Source organism: Neltuma alba, unplaced genomic scaffold (assembly GCF_004799145.2).
Source record: "Neltuma alba isolate B1F8T4 unplaced genomic scaffold, ASM479914v2 tig00012912_pilon, whole genome shotgun sequence".
NCBI lineage: Eukaryota > Viridiplantae > Streptophyta > Magnoliopsida > Fabales > Fabaceae > Neltuma > Neltuma alba.
The window spans coordinates 292,783-305,590 of NW_021637281.1; the positions used below are offsets into that span (position 1 = coordinate 292,783).

The 12,808-nt window shown below is 36.6% G+C and overlaps 2 protein-coding genes across 2 annotated transcripts; both read right to left on the reverse strand.

Annotated features, from left to right (window-relative positions):
* Window positions 1–249: 249 nt before the first annotated feature.
* On the reverse strand, window positions 250–3,613 carry LOC114732463 (uncharacterized). The gene has a single exon (XM_028919744.1). The coding sequence runs from the start codon at window positions 3,404–3,406 to the stop codon at window positions 2,969–2,971; it is 438 nt and encodes a 145-aa protein (XP_028775577.1). The 5' UTR covers window positions 3,407–3,613; the 3' UTR covers window positions 250–2,968.
* Window positions 3,614–5,880: 2,267 nt separating this feature from the next.
* LOC114732462 (uncharacterized) lies at window positions 5,881–11,446 on the reverse strand. The gene is made up of 10 exons (XM_028919743.1): window positions 11,398–11,446; window positions 10,956–11,314; window positions 9,707–9,913; window positions 9,303–9,516; window positions 9,035–9,144; window positions 8,760–8,959; window positions 8,242–8,345; window positions 7,082–7,269; window positions 6,782–6,981; window positions 5,881–6,353 (listed from the first exon to the last, which is right to left on the reverse strand). Exons 2-10 carry the CDS (start codon window positions 11,185–11,187, stop codon window positions 6,141–6,143), a joined length of 1,668 nt encoding a protein of 555 aa, XP_028775576.1. The 5' UTR covers window positions 11,188–11,314; window positions 11,398–11,446; the 3' UTR covers window positions 5,881–6,140.
* Window positions 11,447–12,808: the final 1,362 nt, after the last annotated feature.

Here is a 12,808-nt window from a genome sequence, read left to right on the forward strand (position 1 = left end):
TTGCTAAATTTTCCTCAGCAGTAACAGATTTTTCTTAGCATCAGGAAAACTTCTGATCAAAGATCGATATGACTTGAATCTAGACTTGTAGATAACACACTAATTACATTTGCTCATATTCAATCCTATATGCAATATCAGAATAGGCCATCTTTTTTATCGTATGAGCTAAATGGGCTGTATCTTAATCCGACCAAGATATGGAATATGGGGACAAACTGGCAAACATAGACATATAAAGACATTGTCTACGGAACAAGTACGGAAAACAATATGTTCGATTTAAGCGAGACAAAATATACCCAATTTAAGCGAAACAAAATATACTCAAACAATGTAATTGTTTCTCTTGCGAAATGAAACTGATCTTCCAACACTTACATCAAGCCTCTGAGCATCGAAAGGCTACAGTAATTATAACAGTAAACGTTACACTAAACCAAAAGAACTCTCTTGTGCAGCTCTCTGTTTTGTGTCAGGCTCTATCAAGTATTTAAAAAAAGAGTAGCGAGCTTAACCAGCTTCTTCTATTTCGACTCCAATAGGTTTCAAAACCTGCAAGCACGCAGGGTGCCATTATCTATGATCCAGCAGAATCAGCTCTGAAAGAACAAATTAAAGGCCATATTGAATTCTTGATGTCTGACCAACGAGCATGATGGGATCGTCATCAAAGTCATAGTACCTCGTACTTTTGAGACATCTTAACCAGCCTTCTGACTTGAAACAGAAGCAAAGTCATTATTACTTCTCTGGTCCGAAAAAGTCATCATTACTCATACAGGACAATGATTGCTTCGATGCGGAGAGCTATGTCAAGATTATCGTCTACCCTGGTAAAGCCGGGATTCTATGGTAAATCCTAGATCATCATATACCCTGGTAAAGAATGGATAATTGTGTCTGAGGAAGTGCGACCTTCGAACAGAAATATGTTCATCTAGCTAACGCAGGCATTCTATATTCCTCCAAAATCTTTTGATGCTATATATCATCTATATAGGGAGATCAGAAAAGTCTTTCTCAATAAGCAAATTGTCGTCTGGTCACTGAATAGGTTGTGCAGGTTTTCAAAGAACCCTTGTACTTGTCACTCACCGTGAGGCATCCCCATGTGATGCACAAAGAAATATATGCAATGGCCCGCGAGACTGCAATAAACAGAACAGTGTATTGAGACTGAATTCACTCCTGGCAAGTACTGCATGCAAATTAGTTGACCTTCCCTGTCTAATAGTGGGACGGCCTGGCAGGTTTTCCAGTCTACTAGCTACATCAATACGAAGCATTAACAAACACAACTAAGTTGTCCAGCATCCTTGTGCATCTGACGGCTACGTCCAGCGTAAATAAGTTGGTCCAGTCCCTACTCATGCGAACTATAAATACAGAGCACTACAAAGCATGTAATTTCCTCTGATAACAGAGCTCCAAGCCACAAAATATTTGTTTAATCTTGGACTTCATGATAATTAAAATGCAATCCGTTTGTCCGACCTTGTCAGCCAATGATCTTATCTTATCTCCCCACTAACCACCATTATGAAGATTGCATTAGCACATGGTTATTACCCCTTCAGCAGTTCTGTTCCAACTTGTCCGCCACTAGTGTTAAACCCAAGAAAAAGAATCTTGATTTTACAGATGGTCATAGACCCACAGATACCTCCTAACATCATTGCATAGTTTATTCTAAGCAACAAAATTCCTAGCAGTGGTTAACATCAGCATGCTCACGCATGAGGAACTTGAGATATACACATAACGCATTCCACAGATTTTGAATGGAGATATTATATCAGAATTTAGAAACAGATATGCAGCTGGAAGTTCATTATATCGGTTCATATCAAGCTTAGAATCAGGGACCACTAGAAGAGAGACGTCAAACAACAGTCTAAAATTTAAATTTGTGACAATTACTCTTACTATGGAAAAAAATGTAAATCATAGCTTTGTGCCGGATACCATATCAATATTATAGTTGACCACAAACTGAAATAAGTAGAAGTCACGCAAGCGAATCAATAGGTGCGTAAGGATGCTCCTCGAATCATAAATCAACATGAGTTTTAAATCCACGAGTTTTTACTGAAAAATCTCAGGGCGACCGGGCAAAGCGCAGGTCTATATGGAACCGCTTAATGTTCAAGTATAAATTTGGAGACAATTTTATGGGTCCTAGTGTTATTATTTTCGTGTTAATCTTGTAGCTTATGCTAAAGTCACTTAAATCACAATGCAGAAAAAATCTAGTGCTACCAAGAGAAAAGCCAAACAAATATGCTGTTTCCACTCCCACAGCATAGGTCAAGAAATACCATAAATCATAGCAATTCAGCGTTGATGGCGCTAGGTGAAGAAAACATCACCTCAGTCTAAAGAGTGCAAAAATCCTTTAAAAAGAAATAAACAGGTGATTCTGTAATCCTAAATTTTACATAAACAACTCAGAAATTAAATTGATGTGCACATAATCCACGAAAAGAAGAAACATGCAATTGCGGATTTCTTACCTGGTCAACTTTTTCAACCTTGACACACAGCCAACTTCGACTTTCACCAAGTATTCATCAATAAACCATTTTAATAGACTTGAAATCACAACCATGAAGTAAACCATCGGAACACCGTTGCCAGCACGGAAATTATCATAGAAATTGATTCCGTGCCTGGTCCACAAATCCAAAAAAACTCTCTTTGAAAGCTTAGTATTCTGAGAAAACAATATTCATGTATTGACATAAAAATGTTTTAGCAAGGAGAATTTTTGCAGACAGAGATGTAGAATTTATTGAATACGCTCCATTCCTCTGTTTTCTCCACAAGTGAAATGGGGAAGTCATTCACAGCCAAAATAAAATTCCAGACCACCCCGAGATAAAATTATCAGAAATTCAACTTTTACAAGATTTAATTTGAAGCTGGGAATTATACCGATGAGCAAAAATAGGATTGGGAGCCAACGCTAATCATACTTCTCTCTCCAAGAATAAACAAGAAAGAAAACCCACGACAGGGCCAACAGAATATCTCCAACAGTCTGCCTGAGCCAGTCCCAGGCGAGATCCTCCACCTTCCTTTCGAAGTAAATCCTCCACATAGCCATGAACACATGAAGAACTGTACAGCCTTTGGCGAAAAATACCTGAAAATCTCTGTCCTTGACGAAGGAAACCATGAAGAGAAGGAACCCGATAGCGACGAGCAGCAACCCGGAAAACGAATCGGAGGTTTTGATCAATAGCTGGTCATGGGGAGTCGATCCCAATAGCTTCGTCGCTGTCTGCACCCCATGCCCAAATGTGTACACCTCCTTCATGTAGAACATCATCAAGGCCCCGGAGGTCATAGCTATCAGAGAGTGCAAGATGCAAATCACGAAAAACGCAGGCGACGATGCCATTTAATCGAAAGGTGGCTGCAGCGGCGAACAGCGGACGCTTTACAGGTTTGACATGATCCAGTCCGCAATAAAACCCTAACCCTCTCACTGCACGATTTGGGAAGAAGAGGACGAGACGGATAGATGCTAGGAGGTTTATCTTCTTGTAAATCTGTTTTGGGAGTGTATTTTGGGGGTGAAATTTGGGAAAAGATTCCAGGTCTGATTTCCCATGACGAGAGTGAGTGAGAGATTCAAGATAGGGATTTAGTGGGGCCTACCCTGCAACATGCATGGAACAGTTGCCTACGATTGTGACACGTGTTATCTGTCCGCCATCGCCGACACATTCTGATTGTTGACTGGGACTCACTCAACTCAGCTTCGGTGTGTCCGTTTTCAGATTTGTGCATTCATAATAAATTCTTCGAAACATTAATTTGGCACTCCCTATAATTTTACCAAATATTAAATCAGGTTTTTAAAGTTTTTTTTCTTTTCATTTCACCCTTATTGTTCGTTAATTTTTTTAAGACCGTCCTTCTGTTTATCATCCGCGAAACTGTAGTCATCTTTAAGTTAAGTGGGTTGATGTGGCACTGGTTCAATTTTGACTAAGCACCGCCCTCCTCATTTGCAACACCTGTTCCCTTTGCTTCTCTCTCCCCTTCCTCCATTCGTCTCTTTCCAAGCCAACCCCATTATCTCATCTTCCAAACTCATGGCGACCAAGATCAAGGTGGCAATTAGGTCATGCACGAGGAAGTCGATGTTCAAAAGCTCGACATGAATGAGAGACAACAAATCATCAACAGAATCTTCAAAGTCGCCGAGGATGAGAAGTACCTCTGAAAGTTCAGAGACAGACTTGAAAACTCTGCTCCATCATCCTCCAAATCTCTCCCTTCTTACTTATCATTATATTATTATGAATGTTTATTGTCTTAACTCAGATTTTATCTTCCCGAAAGTTTTGGTTTTCTGATGAAAATTGCGGGGCGGGAAACAGATTTCTGAGGGTGGAAGTAAGGTTTCAGAGTTTGATAGTGGAGGCTGATCATATGTTGGGAAGCAAGGCTCTTCCTATGTTGCCAAATGTCACATTGAGTTTGCTTGAGTCTGCTCTTACAGTTTGTGGGATTAGTGCAACTAAGAGGGAGACGGTGAGGGAGAGGGGGGGAGAGAGGGAAGCTGAAGCAGGCGGTGTTCGATGCTGAGTCAAAATTTAATTAATGCCACGTCAGCTCTCTTAACTAAAAGTAACGGCAGTTTTACGGATTATAAACAGAAGGACTGTCATAAAAAACTAATAAACAATAAGGATGGAAAAAAAAAAAAACTACAAGAACCTAATTTAAAATTGAATAAAACTAGAATGACCGCCAAATTAATTTTTCCTAAATTCTTCTACATCTAAAATATATTTTTTACTTGTATAGTTTATACTACCTCCTGTACTAAGTATAAAACTCGTTTAATTTTTATTTTATTTTTAAATATAAAATATCAGTTTATTTTGTTTTTTATATTTATTTATTTATTTTTAAAGTAATCTTTATAATAATAATAATAATAGTTCTAATTAATATGTTTGACTAACAAGGAAAATTTAAGAAATACAACATCTATCTATTATAAATAACTAACTTAACTAATTTTTTTAATCTATTCAAATTAATCAATTAACTCTTATATTAAAAACCAAAGCTAATATTTTTTATGTTCACATCCTTCGCCTGATATTTCTTATATTCAAAGACTTTCCATTATGACCGATCTCATCGAAACATTGTTCAAATTCTTTCACCAGCTTGTTATCATTTCATAAAACATTTATTTCTATCCAAAATATGTCGTAAATTGTCAATCATGATCAATGAGATCTCCCATTATACTACATTGCACCAACATTTTGGAAAATAATAATAATAATAATCTATATGTATCCAACAATGTAATTAAGATATTCTAATGCTTTTATCATCAGTAGTTTATTTTCAAAACATTTTAGTTCAATTTAAAAAATGATAGAAAACCTCTTTTTTTCCGCTACGCATCCCTTATCTTAAAATATGTTATGTTTGATACGTCATATCATATTAAAAATATTACATATATCCATACTTCTTCCAATTTGCAAGACAATGCCTGATTCGGGCATCATGACTTATATCTCTGCCCGATTCACAAAACAATGCCAAAAAATTGCATTGTTTATTGCACTAAACTCTTCAATTGGGTTCATACCAAGGTGATGGCATCGCTTTGGGGCAAAAAAAAAAAAAAGAATCTGTGATTAAAAAAAAAATGTAGCGTCAAAGAGTGGCATCATTTAGGGTTTAGGACAACCAATACTTGAAACGAGACCTATAATGTAATCCACACAACTAACCTCACATGATGGGATAAGACTCAATATAGTAATAATATTTATATAAAAAAAAAGATTAAATAAGAATGTAGAGCCATCACCCTTTGGTTATAATAATGAAAAATGAAACAAAATGGGCGGCCACATGTGAGAGAGACTTGGTGACAGCCCATATTATAATTATTTGAAAATTTTACTATATATACAACCAAATAAATTGAATAAAGATGAACAATTCCACAAAAGTAGAAACTGGAAAGAACGAAGTGTTCGCGTGGAAACTGGGTTATACTCGTCTTCACAATGTTCCTCCAGGTCCGCAATGAATCATTCTCTCTGGTGCAAAAGAATATTAATAATATACCAGGCCAAACAAAACTTTCTTCAACTCGTTGCATCGTTGTCTCTGCTACCAACAGCAACTTTGCGGTGGCGCCTAGAACCTGATCTTCTATCTCTCCCACGTCTTCCAGGGCCTCTCCTAGCAGGAGGACTTACAAGCACAGGTAACAGGGGTGGCGAATTGGGTGGAGGTGGTGGAGAGAGAGTAATAGAAGCAGGTGGAGCCAGGCGTTCCAGGAGGTCCCTATGATATTTCTGTAAGCAACAAAGGATTTCAATAATAAAAGGTACATGAATTTGAGACGCTAAAGATATCCCAACAATATTTCAGTGGGCAAGTAAAATGCTTGAAACATTAAAAGGAATCGAAGGAAAAAAACAGTAACGTCCAATATTTGAAAGGATAAGCTAACATTGAAACCACAATCATCCATCTTACATCAGTTGATAACTGAAATGGAAATAAACACACACACACACACACAGATATTGCATTCCTAATATTGATTTTCCGAATGTTTTCTCCTTGCAACATAGCAAGAACCTCCCATAGGATATATTTACTATATTTTATAATACAGACTGCCATAAAAAGCAAGAGGATAGATTCCGCTAAAAACAACAGAATTGACAGTTTTGTTTTTGCTCTGACAAATTTGATGCAAGCCAGGTGAAATAATTACCTGAACTACAAAGTTGCGTCTTTCACAGTCCAAGAACATGTTAACATGAAAGTCCACCTTCGACAGAAGTTTGTCCCTGACAGTAGAGAAACTAATCTGGTCCCTTGAAGTAAATCGGTCAACTTCATTGAACCAAAGACAGGTAAACAGGTTACTAATAGGAACATGCTCTTTTACTATAACACATCCTTCAGGAACATCTGCAATTCAGCCATCAAGATTCACGAAAATTAAAAATATAGAAAAAGAAACAGGTGCATATTATATTACCATTCCATAGAGGAAGAAAATTTGACTTACCACTTATAATGGGAAGCTTAGCCTCCGTATACGGGGTCAATCCCTCCTTCTTATAAAACTCAATCTGAAAGTCGATAGAGGCATTGTCATACTTTCCAGCAGCTTTATTTGCCTCAGCCTCAACAAATACATCAAAGCGTCTATAATGTTTAGATATTGCAAATGTAGCATTTTTCCTCCACAAAAACCTAGATAAGAGACAAAGAACTGATTAACGCATGAATAGGTCACCTATGTTCTGGCCGCACAAAGCAAGAGAAAAAAAAAAAGCACAAGTCCAGCAGCTTCACTCTTGAATGCCTACAAACAATTTCCTGCGATGATCTAGCTCCATAGGCAGGAAGTCGAAGCCATAATTACATCCAGGGGAACACTCTAACAGCATACTTACGCACATATATGTGGGTGTGCGCGCGCATGCATTAACAATAACAATACATGCTTAATTTCAAGCAAGGTCTTGTTCATGATGAAACGAATTGTTCCACCTTGGAAAACAGAATATAGCAAAATCAATTGCCAAGTGAACGAAATCCGATAGTATTAAAGTGAAGAATAAATCATGCAACCAGAGAAGCCGTCCAAAGTCAAATTACAAGGTGAGCCAGGAATTTCATTATATATCTACTCTAGCACTTCATAACAAAAGAAATGTGACGCTAATGCAGATGAAGCCTCACCTTCAAGAAATGTCTAAATACTGTTGTGGCTATTCCTAATTTAAGAGAAGTTGAGATCATGACGCCTGAACCAATAGCCTACAATCTACAAAATACATTTGATGTCTAACCAGCAGTCATACGAATGCTTATATGGTGACTAAGTTGAAAAGTTGTTCTTCAAGTAATTAGCAGACGAACCGTACAATGGACGATACCAAAGTGCTTAGGATGTTGAAATGACATCTTGTCTAAAAAATAAAGATAGTAATTGTGCAGAAGTTAGACGCCATATTTAATAAAATCAGAATCAAATGGACCAGCGAATGATATGATAGACTATCAAATAAAGATCAGAGACAGAATTGAGGGCTAAATGACATGATTTTGCGATCCTCAAACTGTAGAAAGTAATGAAGCCACTATATAAAAAAGACAGCATTGATTTTCATAGAATGTAATAGAGACATTATAATAATGACAATAAAAACTGAAACAAACCTTTCAAGAATTTGATATGGATCAACAACAAGCTCAAGCTTTCCATCAAGCCATATAGAATATCGAGCATTTGGAACCATTCTATGCAGCAGAAGCTTTGGAACCTGCAGCAAAGGTAGCAAAAGTGACAATGAACACAAAAATACACTAGTCTCCTATACAGGTTTAGGTCATCTCACTTTATACAAAGAAGCTAAGGCTGTACTTAAATGATGAAAACAACATGATTCAGTAATAAGAGGATCTGACCAATACTAGGTCTACTAATATGAGAAATCATCCCACCCATTTCAATATACTAATGGGATCCCCTTCCAAGAAGGATAAGAAAGGGGCCCTGAGGGTTATTTAGTATGGCACCATAATTCCTGTGGCCTTGACTATTGAGAGAGGATCACAGTAAATGTTACAGGAATTTGTTTCAAAGAAGCTGCTATTTAATGCTTCATCATATGAAAATCAAATGTGAATTTCAATGATGCATTCATACTAGTGGCAGAAAAGTTCAAAATTCTGACCTTTCCAGTCCGTCTTGCATCTGTGTAAGGAAGATTGTGCGCAACAATAATTCTCCAGAGCCCAATTTTTTTGCTGCTTCCCAGCCTACCCGAATACTTCAGATGGTTTGCTGTTTCTTCATCAACAAACATAAGAAAGCATACGTTCTGCTTGGAGTAGTCACTTATATTTTTTGGCTCATTTATCACATCAAAATTTCCTGAACAACATATTTTATTAATCAATAAACTACTAGCTTAAAACATAACAAACACAGAAATCAAATGATACTAACCAAATATGGCTGACGCAACAACCACACCATAACACTGATCCATGTGGGAAAGGTCATCATCATCTATGTCAAATCCTGTGCTTCGGCCAGGTTTAGTTCCTCTAACAAACCTGATTGAATGCACAAATGCACCATTGAAAATTCAAAATACAAAGATGAGTAAGACAGTATAGGGGAGATATGATTAATATGGGGCACAGATCATTTATGGTTATAATATAATTCTTCTGTACTTAAGGTGAAAGATTCAATTAAAGCAAAAACATACCCACAGTGCACACTCATTGACTCGCGTACATCAAAAGAATCATTTCTCTGCTTCAAAGTAGGGTATCCACCAAAGTCTGAACCACCAAATTCTCCATCTCTACTTAAATTTTCCTCGTGGATAAATGACAGATTCTTAAGAACTGGAGAAGGTGAAGGTAAACTCGGCATCTTTTCAATGGCTTCTTCCACAGGAAGGTAACAAACAGGGCATGCTGAAAAATTAAAGGAAAAACAACAACAATAATCAAGAATAACACATACAAATAGTAAACTAAAATATACAATAGGACTTCCCTCCTCCATATTCTTAACAAGTTCAGATTTTAAAAGAATAAAGTGATAAATGCAAAGATTGAGAACCATTCCAAAATCTAAGGCAAGAGAAGGGAAACTATAACTTACGCCGTGGTCCAGTTCGCTTCTTATCTGCCGGTGGAGGAGGGAGGGTGAAGCTATTACACGGATGCCCAGGAGGAAGAGTGTACCCAAGAAAGTAGCTTGGTGGAGGTGGGGATGATGTTACTGTTGTACTTATGCCCCTGAGAGTTATAGACAGGCTTTCATTAACTCTAATGTTCCGCACACTGTTTTCCTCTTGCGTGTCTTCACCTGGAGGGGGGGAACATGTTGCAAACATTATATGTCTTAACGGCAGCATAAATGCCAGTGGCTTTATGCCACAATGGCGCCAAATCCTTCATGACGGAATGAAGGTTGCAGGCTCCATTCCTGCCCATGAGTGTGTGTGTGGACGCATGTTTGTATGTGTGTGTGTAATTTTCCAAAAAAGAAAAACTGCAGCATAAATGAAGTGATAGCAAAGAATTATAAAACAAGTTTTCTTCCTTTTGCACGGCAATGGATAACAGCATATGCTAACAAGCCAAGTTGTCAGCTACAAAAAAAAAAAAAAAAGACAGCCAAGTTGATGTAAGAGGAAGAACTCAATAAGGAGGGCTTAATGAAACTTCAGTGACACTATGAGCTACACTCTGCTCTCTTACAATTTGCTTCATGTGGTTGGAAGCATTAAACCATCTTAAGGGTTCAAGTAAAAAGTGAAACATTCAGCAATGAATTGTTTATAATTTGAACATTAGTCAGAAATCCAGGGTGCTTAAATGGTAGTAGAAGAAACAACAGGAGAATTGAATGACGCATCTAAAACTACAAGACAAGCTGATTTTTTGGCTGAATCATGCGGCAAACTACAAATTTTCCCTGAATAAAATTAAAATTGGTATAAATCTCGTGAATGATAAATTATTATACTAATTGCAAACACGGGATACAATAGCATATAGCAGGAAGAGAAAATTTAATTCTAAATAATAGTAATCCCGAAAAAAGGCAATATTATCGCCAGAGTCCTTTGAAATAATGAGCATCCACTTAAGGTGAAAGGATCATTGAATCTTCCAACACATGTCACGAAACCCAACACAAGTACATCATTTGGTTTGCACTCCAAATGTTGGTAGTTAACCAGATCAATTCTAAAACCAAATCTGTTTTTCGGGCGCACAGAATTATCTTAATTCATCTACAAGGGAATTTAAAAGGTAGTAGAATCCAATCAGTAACTATTGCAGAACAACATGAAAAGATAGAAGATGAGGAAGAGAAGATAAGGAGAGAGAATTAGAGAAACCTTTTCCAACGTACAAAACCCAGAAGAAAACCGCGGCGGAAATACTACAGAGAAACAGCATTCCGACCTTCTTTCGTCCTGCAAATTTGCAGATCCAAGGGAACAATCGCTCTTTCTCCTTGAGCATCTTGGAAGGCTTGCGTGCTGTTTGAATAGGCGATAAACCATTCTGCAGCTGTTTATCTAGAGAACCGTAACTTCCGGAACGAATGCCCAATGACCCTCCAGTCATTGTATCTCAAAATCCTCATATGCCCCTATCATCTCCTGCCACAGCCCCTCATCCACGCTCCCTGAAAATTCCACAGCCTACTTCCCAAACTCTAAGGCACCTCGAACTTCGACGGAATCGGAGTTCCCTGCAATAAAATGCACTTACCAATACAGTCTCACTTCGACTCAATCAGCAAAAAGAAAATCATTCATGGGCGTTAAAACTCACCAAAAGAGAAATCTAATGGAAGAAGCAAAGCAAAATCCAAATCCAAACTCGGGCTTCCTAAGAGTCAAGTTAAGAAACAGCAGAGTTGCATCAAAATCAACTATTATACGGTCAAATTGCACTGGGGAAAAATTGGGTCCCAAGAGTTCCGTCTTGCTTCTGAAGAGAAATATGATGAATCTGAACTTTCAGATTCGCTCTGATAGATTTTCAACAATATAATCTGGGTTTTCTGAAATCCGAGACCAAGAAAGAAACCGAGATCACAAATCAAAACACAAGTAAGATTCGTAAATTCTTTTTCTTTATATATTTTCTCGCTGATCTCTCAGGAAATAACGATAGGATGTTTATATAAGAGGAATTACCGAATTAGGCAACCAAAAAAACTTCGAAAAACATATTGAGACCGGGAAATTGTTGATAGGTTCATTCACTGAAGCCCAAAAAAAAAAAAGACAGGTTCATTCACATATCCTTGAAATTTAATCTCGTTTAAACACCGACGGCTCACTCGTCGCGACATAGAAATATGGTGCTACCACAACCGATTGCGTGACACTTGGCGCCTAATGACATTATAATTACTACTTATCATAATTATTTTTGTTTGTCATGGTTTAAATAGACACAAATTTACTTTTGATTTCATAAAAAATTATCACTTTTAGGCTTTTTATAAGGGTCGATTTTGACCAAAAAAAGAGTTTTGATTGTGGTTAAAAATTATATTAAGCAAGGTCAAAAAAATTATTAAATAACATAAATTATAATAAAATAATTCTATTACATTATTACTAAAATACTATTAACTTACATACTCCCTCTTGTAACAATGAAAGGCTAAGTAATTTATTGAATTACAGGATTATGCCTCAAGATCTTAAAAGGTAAAAGATTGATACATGGAAGCTACCTCAATTACGTATATCTTATTTGAATTGGCAAAGATTTGTTTGGTTGGGAGGGTTATTTCTGGCTACGTAAGAGGCAAAACGATTTTAGCCCGGGTGCCTATATATATACTCTCTTCCATTTTTATTATTATAAATTTCAAATAAATAATTCATAAATAGGAAAAAATAAGAAACATTTAGTTAAAATTAATAAAAATAATTAAAAGGTTAGAAATATGTTTTTATTTTTAAATATATTTTATAATAAATGAAAAAAATAAAAGAAAATGTATAGAAAAATATGATAAGAGAGAGTATGGCAAATAAGAGAAAATAAGTAATTAATGGTAACAGTATAAAAAAATACATTAAATATTAAGACAAACACAAATTAAAATTTATAAAATGGATTTCACCCATTCCTAAATTTAAAACCTGTAAATATAATCGGAGTGAGTATAAAATTTATGTGTCGACCCTTCTTTTCATTAAGTGAAGAATAAAGAAAATTATCA